The sequence below is a fragment of the Tripterygium wilfordii genome, chromosome 22 (genome assembly GCF_013401445.1).
Source record: "Tripterygium wilfordii isolate XIE 37 chromosome 22, ASM1340144v1, whole genome shotgun sequence".
Taxonomy (NCBI): Eukaryota; Viridiplantae; Streptophyta; class Magnoliopsida; order Celastrales; family Celastraceae; genus Tripterygium; species Tripterygium wilfordii.
In genome coordinates this window covers 115,067-140,065 of record NC_052253.1, presented here as the reverse complement: position 1 = coordinate 140,065, position 24,999 = coordinate 115,067, and the positions used below count along the sequence as shown (strand labels likewise).

The following is a 24,999-nucleotide window of genomic DNA, read 5'->3' as shown; positions in this document are numbered from 1 at the left end:
TGACAACCAACGGTCACGATCTAACGGTTGAGTTTTGGTGAACGGCGCCTTTCATGTCAAATCCAATGTTCACTCGGCTCTCGAACTGGCTAGGGTTTCAGTTTTGATGATTTTGATTTTGAAGTCTCGAATACAAAAAAAAATAAATGGGAAAGCTAATAACCATCAGAGAGGTGAGGAATCACGTTGGGGATTGGGTGGATCTTCTTGGAGTTGTTATGGAGTTCAGCTTTCCCAGGATGAGCCATGGAACTGGTGAGTGTTTGTTCCGGGAATTATGCTTTTTGTTTATTCTGCATTTGTTTGATCTCTATTTTTGTGTATGTGTTTTTTCTTGTAGATTATGTTTCCATTTTGAAGATAGTGGACCAGTCACAGCAGAAACCTGAGTTACCTGTACACGTTTTCGTGGAGGCACAACATAAGCTTCCGATTGCTCAGTCGTATGGCGACTTGATCTTACTCCGCCATGTAAAGGTGCGTGCTTTTCGGCTTTTTGTAGTCAGACTCGAGCTTTTTTGCTTGTTCGTTGTTCGTTTGAGATAGTGTCCTTTTGTTATTCTTAATTTCAAATTTATGCTAATATGGACAGTAAAAATTCCAGGTTGAGATGTTTGATTCCGAGGTCTATGCCGTTTTTAAATGGAAATATTCATCTTATGCCTTGTTCACTGGAATGGAGACTCAAAATGTATTCTATTATCAAACTTATTCACGATTCCACTTATCACCATTGGACAAAAATCTCGTGAGGGATCTAAGAAGATGGCTTGTTCTCAATCAGCTACTTGATTCAGGTAGGTAGCTTCACATTCTTATGAATTGTTCTGTTTTGATATTTAGGTCGAACTGTCGAAGTTGGTTAGTCCATTTATTTTGAATTTGAATTATGATATGCATGCATACAAACTATTGTTATGCTTATGTAAATGCTTAATATGGAAATATATTGTTCTCACATACATCATACATGTGAACTTGTGTATGCGTTGTTTCTTACTGAAGCATTGCTAGGGTCATGAATTTAGGAGGGTGTAGGTTCAGATAGTTTTTTGTAGTAATGACTTATGTTTAACTTTAATCTTTTGGTTTAGGAACAAGTGAATATCTCGTATCTTTGAGTGATATCAAAGAGAATGTATATTTTGATCTCGTATGCAAGGTATTTTTTCCCAGTATTTTTATGTTTGACAAATTACTGTTTTGATTCAGCTTAAAGTTATTCTTCCTACAGCTATAAAATTTAATTCATATCATATATTTTCTTGTATGTGAAAGGTCCAATATGTCGCTCATGACAGTCGTGATGATATGTGGATGCTTTTTGTGTGGGATGGAGCTGATGTCCCTCCATTAAGCATAGAGGGAAAGTAAGCTCTCGTTTTTATTCTCTGTTGCTTAGATTTCCTTTAGGTAGCTCATTCAGTGCTTATTAAAAGGAATTCGTCCAGCATAACATTTGTGTATCCATTTAATAGTAAGTGTAAAAATGTATGTTGCTTTTTTTCTCTCCACATTAAAATCTTTTATTTTTATTATTTGAAGTAAAAATCATTCGAAGTCCGTGAGAAGGGGATAATTTGTTCACAAGTAAGCAAAGGGAAAGCAATCAATGAGAATAGTAGGGATTAGGAAACGGCGAAAAGATTAAGTTTTGAAATATTACATGGCCTCAGCATCCTTATTTTGGACTTGATTAATGCAATATAGTTATTTTTGTCTTACAGTCTGAAAGATGAAGAGAAAAATCCACTGCCCTTACAAATCGAGTGTTCTACTTTACCAAATGATATCCTCCAAAAATTTAAACACGTTGGAACTGTTTTAAGAGTAAAAGCAGATGAGGTGCATGAGAATCTTGGTGTGTACTTCAGACCTGTGGAAAAGTGGATTAGAATTCGGAATATGGTTTGTCAAGTATCTTCAGGATTGTGGTACGGCCTCTTAGGACCTACTTCAAAAGTTAGACTTCTTTCAAACAATGACGGGATTGTCGTAGATCGCATAAGGTAGGGTGTCTGTTTTACCCGATTAAACATCATTGGATATAATTTTCTGATATGATAGTTCCCTTGCTTAATTGTGCGTTTGCTTGAACTAGGAGATTCCAAGAGAAGGCTAGAAAGGGATGTCGTTCTTCTCTCTGGAGTTTTCTTTATCCCAATTGTTTAACTGGTATTGATTTCTGTCATCTCACATCTATTATTTAGATTCTTTTCGTTTACTTTAGTTGTTTTTATTTTGTTAATTTTGATATAAAATCTGATGAATGTGTAGTAATTTGCTTACCCTCCTTGCAGAGATAAACTACAGTGATGTTCAGTTTGTGACTTTGATGGATGTTTTGGTTTACAAAGAGGTCAGCAAGCTATTTGGAAATTAATTTTCTTTTCTTAGTGCGTCTACACTCTACATAGTAACTACTTTTATTGTGCAACCATCAGTTGGTTATGTGATTTTAAAAGATAATATACATATACGTGTTGAATCTGATTCAAGTGAATGTTAAACAGAGTCATTGATATTTTATTAGTTTTTCAATGTACTGAATTAAATTGCGTTGCCCTATATAGCATGATTTGATTTAAAGCTGCGTATTTTGCAGGTTTCGTCTGATCCTTTATTTTGTTGTGTTATTCGTGTGATTGCGATTTGTCCTTCACTAGTTGAGGACTTCTATCTACCTGATAGACTTGATGAACGTAGGATGAGGTTGACGCTAGAGGACTCAACAGCAAGAATACATGCCAGTTTAGATGACAATGAATGGGTAATATTCTTAAGTTATCAATCCTTGTCCAACTTACTTGGTATAATCAATCATAGACAGCCTTTTTTAACATTCAAGAGTTATTTTGTTTTCCTTGTTTGTCTACTGATCTCAGGAATATTTTTTCGGCGATTGTGCTACGGCTGATTCATTGGCCATGAAGATCAAGCAATTGCTTGGGGTGCCCAGGCATCAAAATATCAATGATGATAGTACCTTTTTAAGACATCCTCCATGGATTAGATGTTGTATTTCCTTGGAAAGTGATAATGAAGGGAATCAGATATATAAATTGTGTGATACTAAACTCTTGATATAGGTCTTGCAAGGTACAAATATACCTTCTAGCTCTTTTTGATGGTGGTTGTATAGCTTTATCACTTGATCCTTCTTTTAGGGTATTTATGTTTGTACAAGCTCTATATGTATATTTTTTGGTCATTTGAGGCTACTTTAAGCATTCTCGAGCATCATTTTGGAAAGCTGTAAACAATGCATAATGGCTGAAAGTATGTTCTCTGTACCGTCCTGTATAAATGTTCATTTGTACATGGTACTTTTGCAGCTGTGATTGTAAATTTGTAAGCACACGTCTCTTTAAAGTATTTGTACTTGCATGTTTATTGGCACTGCTAAATCCTATTAAAATTGTTCTCCATATTAAGCCATCAGGCAACATTAGATATCAAAGAGTTTCGATGAGATGATCAAGGACATAAAGGAGGAAGTCAACTCAAATGACACCAAGGGTCCCTTCAAAGAACACGCCAGTGAACTTTGCCCACCCATCAGCAATTTACATAGGCAGAGTGAACAACATTGCTTGTTCCCATGTTCTAAAATTCAAGAAAGAGCTCAAGCAACACAAGATCACAAATAAAGCATAAAAATACAGCCTACTTCCACAAATGGGTTGTCACAAAATCTGTTTTGTGGACAAGAAGCTCAGACAGACAGTTCTGTGCGAGAAATTAGGATGCCATCGGTGTCCGCATAGAGCCATTCCCCATCACAAATTCTGGTCCCAGCAATGGTTATCGGGACATGTTTCTCTCCAATTCCTTTCTTATTGGCTTTCATGGGATGAGAAGCTAGAGCTCTAACACCAATATCACAACCATTGATTTCATCAACATCCCTTATACAGCCATTAACCACTATACCTGCCCATCCATTATTTTGAGCTTGTACTACAGGATTGCCTCCCAATATGGCACACCTTAAACTCCCACCACCATCTACCACGAGAACTCTGCCATTTCCTTTCTCCTCAAGAAACTCACGAACCAAAACATTGTCTTCAAACACCTTGAGCGTTACTATTGGTCCAGAGAACATCGGGCGTCTACCATATATCTGAAAAATTGGTTGGAGTGCTCGGAGTTCACCACTCACAAGAAGTTGCGGGTTTGCATCACAAACTTCAGCGGTTGTTACGAACGCCATATATTATGAGCACCTTCAAGATTGGGAAAAAAAATCAAACGTATTTAAAGATATAACAGAGTTTCCTGATAAAACATCCAACAAAAGCAACTCCCATACGGTCCATGAGAACATACACAATATTATATAGCAATCGTGTGAAAACATTTCTAGTAAAAGAGATACCAAGGCAGAGGTTGCAGATTATATGCCCAACAACTATATATATTTCACTCACTGCAGGAGCTCGGCAAACATTATGAGAACTTAATAATAGGATTCACATAAGTCAGCAAGCCAAGCCAAATTGTTTTCAAAAGTTGTGTCGTGATTATTTACATTGAGTCATTGACCCTGCAATCAACAGTTGGCATGAAATTGATTGCCAACATGTCTCCCTGCTGTTTGTTTTCACTCCATGCGTTATTCCGAATGAATACCTATATAACTATGAACTATCTTCCTAACCTTATCATCCGGAGCTCTCTTATAGTTAGACTGTGCTACCAGCCGGAGTTCCCTTATCTGCAGTCGCTGATTTTAAACATTGATGGACAAGATAAGCAGGCAGATCTACTGTTTAGAGGAAGAGCAGTTAAACTGAATCCATGCCATATGTCTGCTCCAAGCATAGATAAACAGGAACATTCTAATATTGGAAAGCAATCCACATAGAGAGGCGAAGCAGACACTAATCAGGAACGAAAAGAAGATTAAATTCGTCGAAAGCCATTGAAAATCTAAGATCCAATGAAATCACTTAACAATCAAATCAAATTCAAAGCTATCTAATGAAAAACAGAGGCATCGAAATCTAAGTTGATGACTTTCCCTTTTTTACATTTGCATCTAAAACTCGAATCACTTTGGGATACATAAACAAAACAGCAGCTTCAATCATAAAAATTAAAAAAAAAAAAAAAACACACACACACACACAATTAAGACTCACGGAATGGTGGTCGAGAATTTACCTCCGATTGATCCCGCAGAGAAATGTAGCGAGCGCCAACAACGCTTGGCGATTCAATTATATAACAGAGACGAAAAGGAACTGAAATAGACGGACAGAGAGAGTGAGTAATAAGCAAGCGAGAGAGAGAACTCCACTTGCTGTAAAGCGCGTGGGACTATTTGCTTTTTTCTGATCCCCATTATTATTATTAAATTAAGTGGAGGAGATTGGGCTTTTGTGGTAGTGTTAATGATCACATCATCTATTGTGATCACGTGATTGTGATTATGACGTCACATTTCTTCTTCAAGTTTTTATTTATTTAGTATTTTACTTGAAAGCCCCTTTTAAGCTTGAGAGAACTGCAGTTCATATGATGATGATGCCTAAAGTCTAAAAAGACAACACAGTTCTTTTTCCAAAGTAACACAATAGATGGCGTGATCGTAATTTTTTTAAAAAAAAATCAGGCCCACTTTGATGATGTAGGGTATTATACTGAGAAATAATTTCATTCCAATGTTATGTCCAGAAATACTTTGTCAGGGGTGTTATTTTGGAAAAAAAGACCTCAGACAACACACACCTAGAGGTAATGTAACAGATCTTAAGTTTTGGGTGATTAAAATGTAACAGTTTAACCATATAATGCCAAAAAAAAAAACACCTTCCAATCGAGTCCTGTCAACCAAAATCAAGAATTAAGGGTGAAAGATCAAGCGATCCTTAACAAATAGCCAAACCATAAGCACAGGCCGAACCAGTTCAAAAATTTAATCCAAATTCAGCATTTCATGGAAAAGAACGCTTCTCAGGAAGATCAGAAGCTAATCACAACAAAATGCCAACTAGCATGGAAGGAAGGAACTCTTCTCATCTCATGCTCTAACTTATTGGAGTAAGTGAGTAATAACATTATCAAACTGTTTTAACTAGTCTCTCACATTGTTAGGTCAACTTGTGAATTGTTTTCATGTCGGCAGCTTCCTCAAGACTTCCTTTCTCAACATGATCCCACCATTTGAACAAGAAGTTTTCCACCACTAGTCTGAACCACGGTGACAGTTTTAGACCCTCCTCACCAGCATCTGCTTTCCTCATCAGCTCTTTCAACTGCTCGCGACTTACGTATTTAATATCAGCTACTTCATCAGGGTTGGGATTAACGTTAACATCTCGGATGATGAAGAGTAGGTAATCCACTGCATACAAACTCAAGATTAAACACACTCAAGATTCAAGTTTTTTTTTCACAAAAATATAGAATGTGAAGGGCACTTTATAGATGAAACCAAAGTCAAGGGGTGAGTTATGACAAATAGTTAATACTAGCATGCAAGGAACTTGTTTAAACTTACAGTGCTAAGTCAGACTGAAAGACCATATTGGGTATGATTCTAACTACCAAAATACATCATCTCATATTCTCATTGCCTGGAAATTAGGCTACTCAAGGATAAAATAGAGACTATCATTGTAAACTACCACGGCCATAGGAGATCCCTTTACTACGCAACCCATATATGGGGAAGAAAAACCATAGCGCCCCTTCAAACCCTACCCAAACCTTTTCTCGTTGCTGGTATTGTTTCAAGAGAGTATGACATCGTCCTTAATATGCGGTCATTATCATCATCACCGTAGTATATGGTATATGATCATAATTTTGACAATTAAATTATCATGATCTCATTATTAAATGAAAAATGCGATGCAATCCTAAAAATAATATAAGTTTGATGGCATCACCTTATTGCAAATTATATTACCTGTGAAAGAAACAAGGCCTAACATAACTATTAGTAGAACAAGACTACAGCAACCACAAGATCATCTACCCATCTTAAATTAAGGAACATAAAGCATTGATAAAATAAAGAGGTAAACAACTCTCGTGCACAAGGCTCCCGCAGTGGGCAAGTCGGGGACATACAAGATGTATGCGGACTCTACCCCACATAACAATATAACATAATATGTGGAGAAAATGTTTCAAAGAATTGAACATGTGACCTCTAAGTCGCACCCCTGCAACTCTACCACTGAGTCACATGTTCACCCGTAAAGCACTGATAAAATAAAATGCCAAAGCAAACAAGTTAGAAATTTTACGTTCATGCTCTCCCCACTTTCCATCAGAAGGTGCCTTATACAGCATCCGGCCTAGCGGGGTGAACTCATCAACCGGCACATCTACTGCAGGGATACCAAGCTCATCCAGAAGCTTTCTTTGTGCAGCATTTCTCACCCCTGGGTAAATAATAAAAATAAATGAACATATTTCTTCTTGCAATAAATGCTGGGCTTTAGAGTTGATAAACTATATTCGTGAATATATACCTAGAGCATCCTCATCAATGAGCTCGGATTCACGGTATAGAGGATGGCTACAGCAGGTGTTCGTCCACACAAGAGGGAATGTTACCTTTGTTGCAGAGCGTTGCTGCCAAGAAATAAAATAAAACCGTGCCACCAGACATCTCATCAAGGGACTAATGAAAGGAGCTTAGAATGCAATGTAGCTAATCCATTAGATTTTCAATATGTGGCTAATCCACAAGATTTTCAATATTGTCAAGCCATAATGAGGTTAGGCAAAGGAGCCCACACAATTACGAAAGATATTGAGCAGCACTGAAGTACTTCAACTGTATATGAGCAGTACCACAACAAAATCCCCCTGCATCCTAATATGAAAAAATTCATCCTCAAAATGGAAATTTTCATTTTCTTCCAAATTGAGAATGAAAAGGATCGCAACAGGGTCAAAACATGTGTTGATCGTCTACCATATCCCAAGTATTAAGCATTGTTAGCCACATGTCAACTCTTATGTTTTTGAGTTTCTGAAACCTTGCAGTGTGCATTACAAACATCCTTATTTTTTAAATTATATTCATTGCAATTTGATAACATGTCAAGAATCCTCACATTTTGAGAGCATCCTCCTAGTAACCAACTCTTAGTGATGGACTTCCCATTACATCAAATCAAAGAAGTATTTGATTTTAAGAACAGCTATGATGCGTCCCGAAATAGTGTGCAAGACTTGTAAGCCCGTACAATTATGGAATTATCACACAAAAAAATATGGCCAAATACCTGAAGAAGAAGTTCATATTTTGAGTTAAACAAAAACACACTGAAAGCCCTGTGCAGTGCATTTCCAGCTAAGATCTTTTCCCACAAGTGACCTGCAGATTTGTAAAAGCATCAAGTAATAAGAAAATAATGCTAACTATTAGTAGAGACGTTGTAGAAGGAGCTTAATAGTATTGAGGGTGAAGAACCCATTTAGTAAGCTGAATCTAGAGAAAAAGGTAATGACTTGGAACTAACAACTCCAGGCAGAAACTTCTAGCTCTTCTATTCTTTGCTTCCAAATTATGTGGGTGGGGTGGATTGAGGTGGTGAGAATTGAAATAGTAGTCCAGAAAAAAAAATTCTTAATAAAGATAACTGAAGCCCAAATAAGCCAAAATCTTGCCGTCCATTATTGAGAAAACACCAAGTTAGAATCTTAACACACTTTTTTAAAAGGAACAAAATGGTTCTTAATGAAAGCTTGCCCAAATCAGGGGTCTCTGCTAAAACGAAGTCCATAAAAATCTTCTCTCCAAAACCCATTTCGATAAGTAGAATTTGGGTTAATTATACTTTTAGTCACCGAAAGATAAGCGTCGTTCACTTTTAGCACCGAAAGATTTTTTGTTACAAAGTCGTCACCCATTGTTCTAAAATGAGACATTTAAGGGATTCTGTTAGATTTAAGACTATTCCGGTCAGGGTCTCTACTGATGTGGCAGTAAATCAACAATTATTGGTCTAAAATGCTTACGTGGAAATTCCACCTAATTTTCCTAACAACAAGAATTAACAAAAAAATGACATGTCATTAAAAAAATCTAAAAAAAAACGGTATTCTTTCTTCCCCTCTCTGACTCTCTCATCTCTCTAAAAAAATCTTACCATACCCATTTCTTTGAAATTCTCTGTTTGGAGTCTGCTTTACAAAAGGCGAATTGGAGTTTGATTATCATCTTGTTAGCATAATCAAAGCAAAAGAGAAGAAGAACAATCGATAATGCACATGAACATACCAACAAAAAGAGGCAAAGTGAAAAACAGAATAACAATATAAAGTTGTTATGTTCTTACTGATGATTGAAAATTGAGAGGTCGGAGTGGTGGGTTTGCTAGGTTGAGGTTGTGGGTTTGCAAGGTTGAGGTGGTTCGGTGAGTTTCTAGTGAGGGTTTGTGAAAGTTGGGGATTTTCTATTACGAATTTAGGGTTTTTCTTTGTTGGAGGAGAAGCTGAGGTGTAATTTTCATTTTTTTAAATAATTGAAAAAATTACACTTCATAATATATTGACCAATAAAATTCGACTAAATTCCACATCAGCACAAGCTCTGCCCGTTACTGGATCAATTCTGACCGAATCCCTAAAATGTCTCATTTTGAAACAATGAGTGACAACTTTGTAACAAAAATTCTTTCGGTGCTAAAAGTGAACAACGTCTATCTTTCAGTGACTAAAAGTCTAATTAACCCGTAGAATTTAGAAAAACAATATCCCAGAATACCGGATCTGGTACTATTGACTCTGTTACAGTCGATATCAAAATCCAGAGAGCAAACTGAGAATTGGAACATAACGTACAATTGTATTTGGTATCATGCCCAACCACACGATCATTCTCGTCCAATAAAATGCATCTGCAAAGTAAAAAAATGTTTTGTTAAATGTGAAAGTGCAAAAGCAGAGAACCGTGATGAACACAAATTAGTTTAGCTAAGTTGACTAACACAGGATTCCAATTTCTCAGAAACAAACATATTGAAAAATAAATCCGGCTAGGCAATTGCACAAACTGATCAAATATCGATACAACCAGAAAAAAACACTTTAAATACAAAGGAAAAAAAAAGGGGGTGGGGGGGGGGGCAAGAGTTGGAAAGAGAAATGAAAAATCGAATTATGTGAAAAGAAAACGAAAGAGGGGAAGAAACTCGAACATACTCGTCGTCGAACATAAGGCGTCTCTGGACAGCGTCCATGCCGGCATCAGGGGCGTCTCCCATGGCTAAGCTGGTGGTGGCTGCACGAACGGACAAAAGTGAGCTGGCGGAGGGAGGAGAAGACGAATTAAGGTGTAAGGGAGACCTAGCCAGAGGTGGAGAGGAGAAGTGGTTAGGGTGGAAGGGACGAAGCGTGGTATATACAAGGCGAGAGACCACAGACATGAGTAGCTTGAGGCGACGCCCTTGTTGAATTGAAATGGTTATTTATATATATATTTTCTAAGCCAGGAGGGAAGACGATGGGAGGATGGGTTCGGTGAAGTTGGATTTATATTAATATTATAAGGGTAGTCTCATTTACAATAATGTTGCCTGGATTGGAAGATGTTTTCCGAAACACTTCCCAATAGCTGGTATGGTATCTCAGACAGACTTATTTTCACTTGTATGCACATGATATGATTTGATGTAAAGTCTATTACAAATTTATTCATATATCAATTGTTGATATTTTTATAATTTTGGTTCATGGGAACTAAAATTAATAATTCAGTCAAAATTCTTGAGATTGTTTGAGTTTTAATATTTTTCAGGATTTGGATATTCACATGGCTTCTTTAAATATCTTTTGGTTATTTACTACTCCTATATAGAAAATTAATCATCCACTTTTGATGTAGATATTTCGTCCGAATCCGACTATGTGGGTGGGGGGCATAGGACAATGGGTGGGTGGGTTGGTTAGTGAAATATCATAAATCACGTGAAATTAATAATACTCAATGAGTCATGACAAGCTGACAACTAATTCTCCATAATAAAAATTAGAAGAAAAAAAAAAACTAATGATTGCTATAGAAAATCTCCCACTACCCAAATTGGAGTTTTCAACACATTTTAGTCAATTACACTATTCGGGCATCCTCCCCATTAGTCAAAATATGCCAACTATTGGGCTATAATTGAAAAATAACGAGTGTTGAAATTGATGGATACAAACATTTGGTCACAATCCCACAAATCTTAAGCAATACTACTTCAATCATTCAATTGGAATCATTCATATTGCACCATTCCTTTTGAGTTTATTTCGTTGGTTGATGGAAAAAATAATAATACAAAAAAAACACTAGTGATTATAGGCAAATGATAATGAGCGCCCCAGGACATTAGATAAATATGAAAACATCACTTAATAATGAGAAAAATATCTTCTTAGATTGTTGTGAAGAGTTTGATATGGATCCAATCCACAAACAATAAGGAAAGCGGGAGAGATATGATGACAAGGAGAAGAGCAATAGGTGTCTCAATCTATCTGAAGAGAGTAATTATATAGTGATATAAAAAATAATGTATATTTGTTGAACGTGCATACCTTCAATAATGATTACGTGTTCTCCATAGTGTGAGTTATTTATTCCACATGTAATCTTATTTAATGAAAAAGAAAATTATTAATGAAATGGGTGGAAGGATTATTTATGTTTTAAGGCTTATAATATTAATTGCTTATATGATTAGGAGTTGATTAATTGTCTACTAGTTTAAGAATTATATATGGGCCGATCTAATTAACTATTGGTTGTGAAACAAAGACTGTGTATACTGGACCCAGGCCCAGCCCATTTCAAAAATTTGCCCTAGAGCTTCCATCAGCAGTCAGCACTACACTGGCTACTCGAGCTACAATGGTATTCTATTTGGGCTTTTGGTTCAGCCCATATTGAGAACTCAGATACAGGCCCATGCAAAGAAAGCACGGCCCAATATAACGTATCATATATAGACTAATAATAACTGGAGATATTGATTGTAGACAGAAGAAAGTGGAAAGTAGACACAAATTAACACAACTAGAATTTATTATAAGCATAGAATTAGAATTAGAATTAGAATTAGAATTAGAACATATTAAGATCCGACCCGAATTTCTGTAGTTTACGGACTACCTTACTCCGTTTATTTTTGTCCGATCGATCTTTTCTCCAATTAACAAACGCAACGCAAAAAAGGTTAATAAAAGATCTTTGTCCAAACAAAAACCAAGCCTCACTTCTTTCTCTATTTCTCCCTCTCTAAATCACCCGCATCGCAGAGAGACGCTCCTCGCTACCGATCCCTCTTCATCTTGGTTTATGAGGTATTCCTCTCCCTCCTCTTTTTTTTTTGCCCCTCTGTTGCAGAAGCACGTTCTTTCATTACCTTTCTTTGATTCCTCATCTTCTTGGATACCCGTCGCAGATCTGGTTTGCTGCCACGTATTTTCTCCAGGAAACTTTCGTTTTCCCTTATTTTTGTTGAAAAGCCGCTGTTTTTTTCTATTGGATAGTTGATTTACGTGATCTTTCTATTCCGTACCATGCTAGTATTTTCGAATTTTGGTACTCGGTGGTTTAGGTTTTTGATTGAGTTACCGGATCTTCATTTTTTTTTTATTACATAGCTTTTTTATATATTTTTCTGTTTGTTTGGCCGGTGAATGCAATTCTTTATTTAATTTTTTTTTTATCAAGATCCATAATTTGATGTCAATTTCCTTTTCTTGAGTTTTGTGTGGTTGTTGTCTTGTCTATCCGTATCTTTTTCCCTTTCTATTTTATGCCATGTTTAAAAATCGTGCGCATATTTTTGTAATTGATTGCGAGGTTACTTGTTGATTGCTAACTGATATACTTTGCATCTTTTGTTTTTATATTTACAGCTCGAAGGAGAAACCCACTCTCGGGTGAGTGCATATGTTTGTTTACTATCTCCCCTTTCTGTTTATCAATTTCTATTTTCTCTCCTCCCTGCCAATAATGAAGCATAGTGAGAGATGATTATTGTTAGATTTTTGTGAAGTTTTGCTAGCATTCATAATTGTTGTTGACATCATGAAGTTGGCTTAAATGTTGATTATGATTGGGTTTTGGGATGATTGTTATGGTAACTGTGGACAGAGCATCTTCATTAAGAGACACCAATAATGCATCATATGTTGGCTGTATTAGTTTAATTGGCAAGCATGTTAATATGTTATGCACAGAAGTGAAATGATTTCCATTTTGCACTTTCACTAAACTATTGGTAGTGTCTCCCTTTCGGATCGGTGGGGACTCAGCAAATAAGAATGTTATGGCTGTTCATAAAGTAATGTAAGTTTATGGCTTTCCTGCCGGTGGACACTTGATAATTCATTTTTGCAGTTCTCTAATCTATATTAATGTGTGTGAGTTTTCTCGTCCAACATGTTCTGTTTGCGTGCAGTGGTACGCGGATTAAGACCCGCAAACGGAATATTGCAGCACCTCTGGACCCTGCAGCTTTTGCTGATGCAGTGGTCCAGATTTATCTGGATAATGCTGGTGATCTGGTACCCTTTTTACTGCTTAAATGCTATTATGTTCCTGAGTATATTTGCCTCACTTCCACAATGTGTAGGAACTTATCGCTAAGAGCATTGAACCTTCTGAGCTTAACTTCTCAAGATACGGTGACACCTTCTTTGAGGCAAGCATATTTGTTAGAGTACTGTATTTTCAATGTTTACTATTGCATTGTTTAAGTAGTGGTACTGGTAGATTATCTTTGACTAGTATTGCTAAATTTTGTAGCACAGTATTTATTGAGTGATACTAGTTCCTTACTTGGAAAAGTGGATTCTGTCAAATTTGTACTTCTAATTCATGTATGGATGGGTTTATGACTTGAGGCTATGAGCCTGCTAGTTGACTTTTTTAGCTTCTAGTTAGCTTCCTGTTAAGTACGCGAGTTTTTAATTATAGGTGATCTCTTGTCCTTCTTGGGGATTGTTTTGTAAAATTCAAAATTGTGAATTATTTATTAGTTGGATTGCTGTTACTGCTATATACTTTATTTGGTTCTGATGAAATTATGGCTCTCTTCTTGTCAATAGCTTTTGATGACCATTTAGGATTCATTGGTGACAAAAATATTCTATGTTGTGAGCTCAGGTCATTTTCACTGGGGGGCGTACACAACCTGGCACAACAAAACCTGATGAGGGGGAGCGCCATCCTTACTCTATAATAGACTGTGAGCCTACACGTGAAACCATCTTACCATCTGTGATCTACATACAGAAAATTTTGCGGCGAAGGCCATTTCTCATAAAGAATCTTGAGAATGTCATGCGAAGATTCCTGCAGTCACTGGAGCTTTTTGAGGAAAATGAGAGGAAGAAACTGGCTATATTCACAGCACTTGCTTTCTCCCAGAAGCTATCAGGGCTTCCACCGGAGACTGTGTTCCAGCCATTGCTCAAGGATAATCTTGTGGGCAAAGGACTAGTTCTCTCATTTATCACCGACTTCTTTAAGGAGTATCTGGTTGATAACAGTCTTGATGACTTAATTGCAATTCTGAAGCGGGGGAAAATGGAGGACAATCTTATGGACTTTTTCCCATCTGCAAAGCGGTCTGCTGAAGGTTTCTCAGAACATTTTACGTGAGTCTTTTCTTTCTTATAGAAGAAAAAGCTGTAGTGTTTGAAGCTCTCATGAATCTTTGCTGCATCATATTTGTATGTCCTAAACCATTGGTGTGCATGATAAATGGTTTTCGGGTCTGAAATAATTGAGGTGAGGAAACATATTCCTTCTTTTCTTGGGCTGCATGGTTCTTATTACCTCTTTTGAATTCAATTTGGTAATGGAAGATTGGAAATACTATTTATCATTGATTTTCTTGGTTTTGGCTTTGGATTACCTGTACTACTTTGTAGTTGAGGCACCTTATTTGGTTGGACTAAATTTTTTAGATAAGCTTAGTTAACTTTGTTTTTTATTGCCATAGAAAATTTTCATTTTCTTCTGTGGTTTGCTTTACTTGTTCTTTTTGCATATAAGATGATTTTTTGCATCAGTTTTTCCAAACTCCTCCTGAAACCTATTTTTGTATCCTTATCGTCCATTGTCAGTAAGGCGGGGCTGACATCCTTGGTTGAATACAATGAGAAGAAAATTTTTGAAGTAAAACTGAAGGAAATGAAGTCTGCATTAACAACCCAGATAACTGAAGAAACTGATGTATCCGAAGTCATAGAAACTGTGAAACAACGTGTTACTGATGCTAAATTGCCAGACATTGAGGTTGTTCGAATCCTGTGGGATGTCTTAATGGACGCTGTTCAGTGGTCTGGGAAGAATCAGCAGCAAAATGCTAATTCAGCTCTGCGCCAGGTCTGCTTTTGACTTATTCTTGTCTTGTGCTATGTCAGATATTTATTTTTTATATGTGAAGGCAACCATATGATTCACTTTTGTGGATCAGATTACGTACTCTCAGTCTATCACTATATTGCTTTTGGTTTCTTGTTTTGGGACATTTAGATTGTGTAGACGAGTTAAGCAGAAACTGAATTTTTGTTCCTTTTCTAATGGTAGATGATTCAAAGGATTGTCCTAGATGTGCAACCACTTTTGACATAGCGCTTTTTTCACAAAGAAGTTTTGATTTCCACCCCTTTTCTTGATTCTAGTTCTTCAGTAGTTTGCAGCTGTTGCTTTCTATCAAGAATGCTTGCAAGGTGTCTTTCTGGGTCTGTTAGAAGCAGTGCTGGGCTGTAATTAGGATATGCTAGTTGTATGTTATCTATGTTTATCGGTGGGGTAGGAAATTGGTTGCATATGTGTTTATATGGATCCTCATGACATGGACTGAGAGTTGGGGAAAGATCAGGTGTAGCTGAGTTAATGCCTTATGAGCTGTGCGTTGATGGAGAAGTGCGGTTATGATGGCATTTGTGTGTTTCGTATCTGCCTACGAACTTGGCATTATTATGACATACTGATATTGATACAGTGTGATTCATCATGATATATGTTTTATTCTCAAGGTTGAAGCTCGCAAGTAAAAGGTAAACAACTTCCGTGCACAAGGCTCTCGCACTTGGCGAGGTTGGGGACAGGCATGATGTACGTAGACTTTATCCCCACATAATATGTGGAGGGGCTGTTTCATGAATTGAATCTGGGACTGCTAGGTTGCACCTCTGCTACTCTACCATTGGGCCACATGTTTGCCTGTAAATGAGTAAATGAAATTTGAAATATAATTTTCTCCTACATCCTGGCAAAAGGCACATATTCCTTTTGTTTCCTGGGTACACTGTTTATTTTGACCTGCTTGTGGTCACACAGCTCGTATCATTTCTGGAGTAAACCTCTTGGACCTTGATTTTTTTTATGAAATTCTTGAAGTCCTTTCTAAATTTGTAGGGTTCAGCTATCAATTCATTGCTGTTAATTTAAGAAGAGAATCCTTGCTTTGTTTTCATTTCTTTGGTGCCCTTTAATCAACTCTTTCATTAGAAAGATTGCTTGAATTGTTGAATGAACTGCTTCTGTTGTTGATACAGGTGAAAACATGGGCAAAACTGTTAAATACCTTCTGCACCAATGGGAAACTTGAGTTGGAACTCATGTACAAGGTTCAAATGCAATGCTATGAGGATGCGAAGCTGATGAAGCTTTTCCCTGAGATTGTGAGGTCTCTCTATGAACAAGACGTGCTTGCAGAAGACACCATTCTTCATTGGTTCCGCAAAGGAACTAATCCTAAGGGCAGGTATGTGAGAGTCTATTCGTGATTGACTCTTAAAGCATGCTTGGTTGGTTTACTCTTGATTAGCAGTGTCTTTTTTTTTTTTTTAATGGTAATTATTGTTAATGGCTTAAACTTGTAACAGGCAAACCTTTGTAAAGGGCCTGGAGCCGTTTGTGAATTGGCTGGAAGAGGCTGAGGAAGAGGATTAAGTGGCTAGTTTTCCATGTTGTAAGTTAGCTATCAATTTCTGAGATGTCATCTGTTATAATTTTGTATTCCTTGTTACCAACTACATCGACTGGTGTGTTTGTTGTTATAAAACCGTTTATGGCTTTTATTTGTTGCAATAATAAAACATCTCAATTGTACTTTGTTTTTTTTTTTAATGTTTCTGCCCATATCATCTTTTCTCATCTCCACATCCAGTCTCCTTTCCTTTGTGTGTCAATGATGTTTAGATCTCGGCACCATTTTTTTCAACCTTAAGATTAAATGAATGCATCATATCAATATTTTTTAGCCAAGCACGCAACACAGAGAGAGACTGATCAACTAAGAATGTTATGATGCTACAAAGGGGTTGCTAATATATTCAAATAATTTGTTTGGAATGTGTGGAGAGGTCTTCTACATCACATGAGCACTGCAAGACGAGTTAACTTATAATAATATACTAATAAACTAGTAATTAAGCATGTCTCATGTGTTTAATTTTGATGTCAAAGTCATTTGCTTGTACGAATTATTATGATTTACGGGGCATTTGGTTGGCATTTTAAGGAAAATGAGGCGAGCCGAGAGTGAGAATCACTCATTCCTTCGTTTGGTTGAGTTTGTGAGGGTGAAGTCTCAAATTCATCCCACCCTCATTCTCTCCTTATGAAAATTAGTAAAGCTCACTAACATGGTGAGATTGGTTAATATTCATGAGGGAGAATGAGTTTGATACTCAAAAGACTATTATATCTCTTATTAAGAAGTAATCACAATCATTAAATTGATATATTCTTATTTTTATGTATAAAAAATTTGTTAATATGAAAATTATACAATTAAAATTCTGACACTCGTACTCATTCTTGAATGACACTCACTTCACACTCACACTCACACTCACAGAATTAACAACCAAATGCCCCGTTAATTCGTTAACTCGTCCGTCCAATAATTAAATGACAATGAGACTTGATTAGTTTCTTGGTCCTTGTCACTTAATCACATGCATTTCTTATAATAATATTAATTTCTATTAAAATCTCAAATTAATTAATTATTATGTATTTACATATTTGCTTGTTATTTAACAAGAAGGCCTCACATTGCTCAAAGTGACCTCTTGCTACTTCCTCAATCCTCACCTCCTCTCCTTTCCTCTCCTCTCCATAAAAAAGGTCACCTATTTTATTTTTTGTTTTTTTTGGTGGTTGCGATTCTCTCTCAATAGTCAATTCTACAAAAAAAAAAAAAAAAAAAAATTTGTTTTCTCTCATTTAAAAGCTGCTTTCCTTCTTTTTTGTTTTCCTCCGCTTTCTATTTCCAAAAGATCGTCTCTCTGTCTGCACGCTCTCTCTTCAATATCTGCTCAAAACCCATTTCTGTTGTCCTTTGTTCCTCCAATATCTGTTTCTCATGCCCACAAACGAATCTTGCTTCTCTCCTCTTCACATTTGTTGTCGCGTAATTTGCTGGCTCCCTAGTTTTTCTTTTTCAATTAGCTTTTACCTTCCGCTATTCATCTCCCGAGGCTTGATCTGATAACAAGTTGGTCTTCTGGGCGATCCTCGTGAGAATTTGAAGCTCAACTTTGTTCAAAATTTGTTGGCAACAACTTTGGGATTTGCTATCCAGTTTGGTGAGCAATTATTGTGATTCCAATTGTTTTTAATTCATAACTGGTGGGGTTTGTGATATTGTTGTGTTTGATGGGACCTTGACCTTGTTGCGGTGGATTTATTGCATACTAAGAATTGAGAGGAAAAAAAAAAGGTCATCTTTTGTGCAGCAGATCTTTCTACATAGATCTTGCCTTGTATGATTCTGGTAGCTTTTTAGCTTTAATTATTTATTTTTTTTATTGAAAAGAGGAAAGAGGAAGTCGGGTACTTAATTTACCATTGGTGCTTCAATCTCAAGAAGGTCTTCCAGAAAAAGGGCCTTTCCATGCTTGGAGAAGCCGAGTTTATCAAGTTATCTGTTAATTAGTTTGTGATTGGAGAAGGCTTTTCTGATTTCTGAATCTCGCTCGCAGATCATCATTTTGCTGTTATTTGAAAAAGGCTTTATTTAATTAATCGTCGGGCGGTTAATTGAAAAGGGTGCGTCAATGCTATGTTCTTTCGGCAAGTTTACGTATTTATCTGGCAATCAGTTTGTGATTTTGGAAGGCACTCTCACTCGTGGAACATTATATGTGTTATGAATTGTTTGGCTTTTAGTCAATAGCCGTTCAGAGAACTTTTCTAACGATTCACATTCCAGTGATATAAGGGTTAATTCAGTTGATATAATATAGGACTTTAGAGAGTGAATTCATAAGACTCTTTGGGATTTCACCAGCCAGTTCTGACGGATCCTTCTTCTGAAAATAAGGGTCGTGATTGTCTGGCTGGTCTGGAGTGCATACTAAATATTGTCAGGGCCCTCAGAATGGGGTCCTGCTTGTCTGCGGAAGGCAGGAGCCCTATCCCTGGTTCGCCCTCCTCTCCCGGTTTTGGGGTCCGGAAGAGGAAGAACTCCAAGAAGCGACCAGGCTCACGGAATTCTTTGTTCGATTATCGGAGGGAAGAACCGCTGCACAGGATTCCAGGGAGGTTATTCTTAAATGGATCAAGCGAGATTGCCTCATTGTTTACCCAACAAGGCAAGAAAGGGACCAACCAGGATGCCATGATTGTCTGGGAGGTTAGCTCTTTCTCATCTTAGTATCTCTGCTCATAAAGTCCATTTTAGAATGGAAAAGCATATCTTGCAAATTTTTTGCATTTCATTTTCTACGTTCCATGTTATTCCATCTCTCTTCAATATCTACTTTTGTGTTGAAAGGTTAGTTTTGTATTTATCCCAGTGTTCTTTGCATGTTATGCATTATTGCATTCCTTCTTTTTGTCATTCCCTCATTTTCTAGAAACTATCAATTTTCAGAACTTTGGCTCAAGGACAGATACGGTTTTCTGTGGTGTTTTTGATGGCCATGGTCCTAATGGTCATATGGTTGCAAAGAGAGTAAGAGATTCTCTTCCTCTGAAGCTGAGTGCTCACTGGGAAGTTAATATAACCAGTGAGGATGTTCTGAAAGAGCTCAGCCTCAATACCACTGGAAGCATGAATTCTGAAGATACTGCTTTTGTATCTGCTGATGAAGAATCTAGGCTGTCTGTCGATCTTGGGGATGCTGAAAAGCAACCAGATATATTTCAGGCACTGAAAGAGTCTTTTCTGAAGGCATTCAAAGTAATGGATAGGGAATTGAGATTCCATGCAAATATTGATTGTTTCTGCAGTGGAACAACAGCAGTAACACTGATCAAAGAGGTGTCTACTTGTATTGGAATTCGCAAAGCTTTTGTTTTTAATTTCTTTTAAATGGATTGAAGGATTTTGTGATAAAATTTTCTTATTTAGTACGATGCTGGATGTTTATATAGGGTCAATATCTTGTCATTGGAAATGTTGGAGACTCCAGAGCTGTCCTGGGTACAAGGGAAAAAGATGATTCCCTTATTGCAGTTCAGTTGACTGTGGACCTCAAACCAAACCTTCCAGGTACCCGTACCTCTCTCTTTCACTTGCTGTTCTTTTCAATTATTTTTTGGCAATGAATATTCCTTTTTGTGTGCCATGCTGAACACTATATGAGTCTGGCCTTTGAGTTCCTACTGAAAATGCCGTTTGACATTGAAGATAATGGCTTGTGTGCCATTCAGAACACTTTATGAGCTTGGCAGGAATGTATTATTCAAGTTCAATTTGCGCATATGTTGTTGAATGTTAGATGATAGCCAAAAAATGGCTGGCAAGAAACTGAGAGACAAACAAAGAAAAAATGTGATTGTGGCCAGGATGAAGTTGGCCAAATGTCACATATATTTGATCCAACAAATGACATCATATGTTGACGTGTGTGGAGTTCCGTTTATGATACAAAATGGCATGCTAAAATATTTCCTAATATTATTTTTTGGAGGGAGCTATGTTGTCTGTGAGTAGAAAACTAGTGGGTTGGCATAGTGTACTTGTTTAATGTTGGAGAGTTTTAACTTGTAAGTTGTAACTTTTTCTTGTGATCACTGCCCCTCTTGTAGTGAGGTGCTTTTGTTTCAATGAGCCCTAGGCAGATATTATGTTGCCATTAATTTTCCCCTCTTATTCTCTCATAACTTTACAGCGGAAGCAGATAGAATTCGAAGATGTAGAGGGCGTGTCTTTGCTCTTCTGGATGAACCTGAAGTAGCCAGAGTCTGGCTGCCAAACCATGACTCGCCTGGCCTGGCCATGGCACGGGCTTTTGGCGATTTCTGCCTAAAAGATTTTGGTCTGATTTCTGTGCCAGAGATTTCTTATCGATGCCTCTCGGAGAAGGATGAATTTATCGTCTTGGCTACAGATGGGGTGAGGAAGTCAACTTGAATTCTTATGCCTTGCTTTTCCAAAACATTATAGCCAGACTCCTTACATTGTTTTTGGATTTCCACAGATTTGGGATGTCCTTTCAAACAAGGAAGTGGTGGACATTGTAGCATCAGCACCTTCACGTTCGTCTGCTGCTCGAGCCTTGGTTGAGTCTGCAGTTCGGGGTTGGAGATATAAGTATCCAACTTCCAAAGTTGATGACTGTGCTGTAGTTTGCCTGTTCCTGGACTCAAACACAAACAATATATCTATGGCTTCGAATGTAAAATCCCAAGAGCAGCCAACTTCAGCAGACCTAGTTGATGGGGGCTGCGAGAAAGGCAATGATCTCCCCAGCCCAACTGGTCTGGACCGGTCAGGTACTGTCCGAACAGGGAAAGAGATCTTCCCTGTCCCAGAAGGAGGTATTGAAGACTCCTCAATGCAAGATGAAACGCTTGTAGAGTCGGGAATAGAGTGGTCTGCTCTGGAAGGTGTGTCTCGTGTCAATACACTATTGAATCTTCCAAGGTTCGTGCCTGGGAAAGAGGACGAGGGGGCAGCCAAGGGAAAGACGGTTTGATTGGTTTCTTGATTTTTCTTCTTTCTTTGTTAGCTTCTTTTTTTATTTAGTCCCCAATTTGGCATTTTTGACTTCCTTGTTCATATGGCTCAGCTCCAACATAATGGGAAAAACAAGATGATAATTTTGGACAGGGGAGTTGGACCCGGCTATATTAGCGTGTCTGGGAAAATTGTTCTCTCTCTCTCTCATGTGGGTAGAATAGGAATTTTGTAAGATCCAACTCTCAATTTTTTTACTTTTAAAAAAATAATGTATGTTTTGTTCTGCTATTTCTATGGATTGGATAATAATCTTGTGATAACGAAGCCTCTCAGTTTCGGCTTCCCTTGCCACCTTTGGCTTTGGATGATAATCTCGAGCTATTTTGTATGGTTTGAATTTGTTATGTATATTGATGGGATGGAAAGAAAAGGGCTTTTCATTTCTGGCTTTCAGTTGCTTGCTTGCATCTTTTATGCTCATTCAAATTTCAAACTCATCTTTGCTGTTTTTGACTTTTGGTATTTTGAAGGCATAATTAGTGAATGGAATGGAATGGAATGGAATGGAATGGAATGGCAGTGTAGGGGGGAAAAGAAACATTTTTTTGTCAAAGATATGATGATATACAAAAGGATGACCAAGGTGTACCCCTGGCTGCCCTGACTGACTGGCGTCCGGTTGCTCTATCTCCATCTCTGGCAGAGGCTTACTCGGCCCTAGCTGCTCTCCAGTTGGCTAAATACTTGGGATATCATGCAATTCATATTGAAGGCGACTCTTTACTTGTTTATTTAGTAATCAACTATTTGCATAAAAGTTGATTTTACATGCTGGGACTTATATATATATATATAAAATAATAAAATTAAGTGGCTAAAATGAAGTACACAGCATCACAACCTTATCCAAATAAAAGTAATTAAATGGAAAATTTTGCAGAATCACAAAAATAGGAAAAAGGATGCACTAGTTCAATCCTACCCCATAAGCCTTCATGAGCAGAATGGGAAAATATGTGTTCCTCTGCAGCCTCTTCTGCTCTTCCAACCGCCTCCACTTCTTCTCTCCCTGCCTTCTGCGGTGTCAGCCACCACTGCTGTAAAATCAGTTTCGCTACCTCCCCTCTTCCTCTTCCTCTTCGCCACCACTACTGTCATAACCATCCTTTTAAGCTAAGAGGTATTCTTTGCTTACTCTTTATCTTATTTGTGTCTTCTTGATTTTTAATTTTAGTTGAATTGGAATTTATTTGTATTTGATGATATACAATCCTTCAAAAAGGCTTCTACTTGTCATAGAAACCAAACCAAGTTTTACAGACTGGGTTACAGCTTTGTATATGCAATTCCGTATGCAGTCACTCTCTTTGTTTTTACCCGTAACAACAATGTGCGTGCCTCAAGTTCATGAATTAACCTGTCAAATATTTCAAATATTTGAGAAATCTGTAATTTGTAGAATTGAAATGTTGAAATGGCTGCTTGACTACTTCAAATTGGTAACAAATTATGCATTTCCAATGTGAAAGCTGAGTTATGCTTGGAATGGTTATGATGATACTTGATAATGATATGCTTTGTTATCAGAATGCATGCTATATTACATGAAGAAATAGATGTGAATCTAATGTGCCAAATGAAAGAAACAGTCTTAAGTTTCCCTTTCTGAGAAGTAAACGTAACTGGGTTCCAATGAATGTGTTGCAGTTATAAATGAGTCTCAAAAGACCGATCAGTTCTCTCCTGATGCTACAACTGAGAGATCGCAAGCTGATAAACTTGTTGATGGCATGGACTTTGGTGAGCTTTGCAATGAGTTTGAGTGCATCAGTAGCCCCCTTGTGGAATCAACAGCTAGACAACTTGCACGAGATATCCTAGAGCTCCGTGAAGGCAATCGTGCCTTAGGAACTTATGCAGTGTTTGTCAAATATAAGGTATCAAATGTAACTTGTGCTGTAGGGTACAGGTTGGTAGAAAAAGCAACTTTGATGTTAATATGAGAAATTTTCAACTGATATAATCATGAAATCCATCTGCATTACATATGACTATGTGTCTTTTAATATATCAATCGTCATGATGTGTGGAAACATATAACGATTTTGTGAATTCAAGTATAATCATCTGTTACTACTAAGATGTTTTTCACAGCAAAGCAGAACTTGCATTCTTTTTAGTTTTTAAGCTTATGACTATGCTGTGATAGTAAATGCAGGATCCAGTACGAAGTTTTACTGGTCGTGAAAAATACAAGAGGCTGCTATGGGTGACTGGTGCTCTGGATAATCCCTCTGTGGTAAGGATTTTCTATGCTGTTGTCTTGTAATTAGTTTTCTGCTTGTGTATTTGTTGAAATCAAGTCTTTTTTTTAAAAAAATAATTTCTCGAGCTCTTCCTGTTGCAGACTGTGCAGGAAATGGTGATGTTGTCAACCAGTGTCTTGAGCATCAGGTGGACAGTCAAAGGAAGGCCAAAATCTTTCATTGCTAGCATAGGAGGAGATCTGATAATAAGAGTGAATTCCCAGTTCATATTAAACCAGATTAGTGGCCAAGTGTTAGAGCATGAAGAATTCTGGGATTTATCAGACTCATCAGCAGCTGGTCAGGCTTTCTTTTGGACATCCCGTCGCCTATTTGCAGCCGGAGAAGCTGGAAAGGACTTTGTGGATTTCATTAACAACTTCACGAGCCTTATTTCAACCAAAGAAGAGAACTTGGAAATTTATCGCGACCCCTTAGGCGATCCAATGAAGGTACGTTACTCTGACCAATTCTGTTAATGGAGATATCAGACTCTGAGTTGACATATTTGTGTATGTTTATTTGATTCAGTTCTTTCAGAGGGATGACAGCTTTCAAAGAGATGCATATCAAATTGCACTGTTCCTGGCAGTCCTTTATTTTGTTGTACAGTTCTTGAGAACAACATTGTAAAACTTCTTGCCAAGAAGCACCATTGGACTTGGGTGGTCTTTTGTAGTTATGATTGTAATATCATGAATCATGACCATTTCACTCTTAAAAGTTTCCTTTCACAGTATCATATAGAATCACAATATGAGACCTGGTCCTGCACTGCCTCACATTTGAAACGC

General features: G+C 37.3%; 6 protein-coding genes across 12 annotated transcripts; 4 read left to right on the top strand and 2 right to left on the bottom strand.

The window, feature by feature from the left end:
• The first annotated feature begins 33 nt into the window (after positions 1 to 33).
• Positions 34 to 3,334, top strand: LOC119991759 (protection of telomeres protein 1a-like). 5 transcript variants are annotated; one of them, XM_038838201.1, is made up of 10 exons: positions 34 to 255; positions 341 to 477; positions 605 to 797; positions 1,095 to 1,162; positions 1,279 to 1,370; positions 1,728 to 2,009; positions 2,105 to 2,175; positions 2,301 to 2,359; positions 2,606 to 2,770; positions 2,886 to 3,334. In XM_038838201.1, exons 1-10 carry the CDS (start codon positions 147 to 149, stop codon positions 3,087 to 3,089), a joined length of 1,380 nt encoding a protein of 459 aa, XP_038694129.1. In that variant the 5' UTR covers positions 34 to 146; the 3' UTR covers positions 3,090 to 3,334. The 5 variants fall into 5 exon arrangements, with proteins under 5 accessions (XP_038694129.1, XP_038694132.1, XP_038694131.1 ...); XM_038838204.1 differs by having other exon boundaries at positions 2,707 to 2,770; positions 2,886 to 3,027; XM_038838203.1 differs by having other exon boundaries at positions 2,102 to 2,175; positions 2,707 to 2,770; positions 2,886 to 3,027.
• A 73-nt stretch (positions 3,335 to 3,407) lies between these two features.
• On the bottom strand, positions 3,408 to 5,322 carry LOC119991761 (putative 4-hydroxy-4-methyl-2-oxoglutarate aldolase 2). 2 transcript variants are annotated; one of them, XM_038838206.1, is made up of 3 exons: positions 5,170 to 5,248; positions 4,664 to 4,729; positions 3,408 to 4,229 (listed from the first exon to the last, which is right to left on the bottom strand). In XM_038838206.1, exon 3 carries the CDS (start codon positions 4,214 to 4,216, stop codon positions 3,716 to 3,718), a length of 501 nt encoding a protein of 166 aa, XP_038694134.1. In that variant the 5' UTR covers positions 4,217 to 4,229; positions 4,664 to 4,729; positions 5,170 to 5,248; the 3' UTR covers positions 3,408 to 3,715. The 2 variants fall into 2 exon arrangements, with proteins under 2 accessions (XP_038694134.1, XP_038694133.1); XM_038838205.1 differs by lacking the exon at positions 4,664 to 4,729 and having other exon boundaries at positions 5,170 to 5,322.
• A 502-nt stretch (positions 5,323 to 5,824) lies between these two features.
• Positions 5,825 to 10,460, bottom strand: LOC119992179 (isopentenyl-diphosphate Delta-isomerase I). Its single transcript, XM_038838842.1, has 6 exons — positions 10,174 to 10,460; positions 9,814 to 9,869; positions 8,253 to 8,344; positions 7,491 to 7,593; positions 7,263 to 7,400; positions 5,825 to 6,352 (listed from the first exon to the last, which is right to left on the bottom strand). The coding sequence occupies exons 1-6, from the start codon at positions 10,395 to 10,397 to the stop codon at positions 6,099 to 6,101; spliced, it is 867 nt and encodes a 288-aa protein (XP_038694770.1). The 5' UTR covers positions 10,398 to 10,460; the 3' UTR covers positions 5,825 to 6,098.
• Positions 10,461 to 12,181: 1,721 nt separating this feature from the next.
• On the top strand, positions 12,182 to 17,099 carry LOC119991778 (basic leucine zipper and W2 domain-containing protein 2-like). 2 transcript variants are annotated; one of them, XM_038838231.1, is made up of 9 exons: positions 12,214 to 12,318; positions 12,880 to 12,903; positions 13,249 to 13,312; positions 13,425 to 13,530; positions 13,599 to 13,667; positions 14,132 to 14,625; positions 15,097 to 15,358; positions 16,537 to 16,745; positions 16,867 to 17,099. In XM_038838231.1, the coding sequence occupies exons 3-9, from the start codon at positions 13,293 to 13,295 to the stop codon at positions 16,931 to 16,933; spliced, it is 1,227 nt and encodes a 408-aa protein (XP_038694159.1). In that variant the 5' UTR covers positions 12,214 to 12,318; positions 12,880 to 12,903; positions 13,249 to 13,292; the 3' UTR covers positions 16,934 to 17,099. The 2 variants fall into 2 exon arrangements, with proteins under 2 accessions (XP_038694158.1, XP_038694159.1); XM_038838230.1 differs by lacking the exon at positions 13,249 to 13,312 and having other exon boundaries at positions 12,182 to 12,318.
• Positions 17,100 to 18,216: 1,117 nt separating this feature from the next.
• On the top strand, positions 18,217 to 22,270 carry LOC119990449 (probable protein phosphatase 2C 33). The gene is made up of 5 exons (XM_038836368.1): positions 18,217 to 19,625; positions 19,866 to 20,255; positions 20,369 to 20,486; positions 21,109 to 21,332; positions 21,418 to 22,270. The coding sequence occupies exons 1-5, from the start codon at positions 19,371 to 19,373 to the stop codon at positions 21,913 to 21,915; spliced, it is 1,485 nt and encodes a 494-aa protein (XP_038692296.1). The 5' UTR covers positions 18,217 to 19,370; the 3' UTR covers positions 21,916 to 22,270.
• A 214-nt stretch (positions 22,271 to 22,484) lies between these two features.
• LOC119990451 lies at positions 22,485 to 24,944 on the top strand. The gene is made up of 5 exons (XM_038836370.1): positions 22,485 to 23,079; positions 23,607 to 23,836; positions 24,118 to 24,198; positions 24,307 to 24,657; positions 24,737 to 24,944. Exons 1-5 carry the CDS (start codon positions 22,914 to 22,916, stop codon positions 24,836 to 24,838), a joined length of 930 nt encoding a protein of 309 aa, XP_038692298.1. The 5' UTR covers positions 22,485 to 22,913; the 3' UTR covers positions 24,839 to 24,944.
• Positions 24,945 to 24,999: the final 55 nt, after the last annotated feature.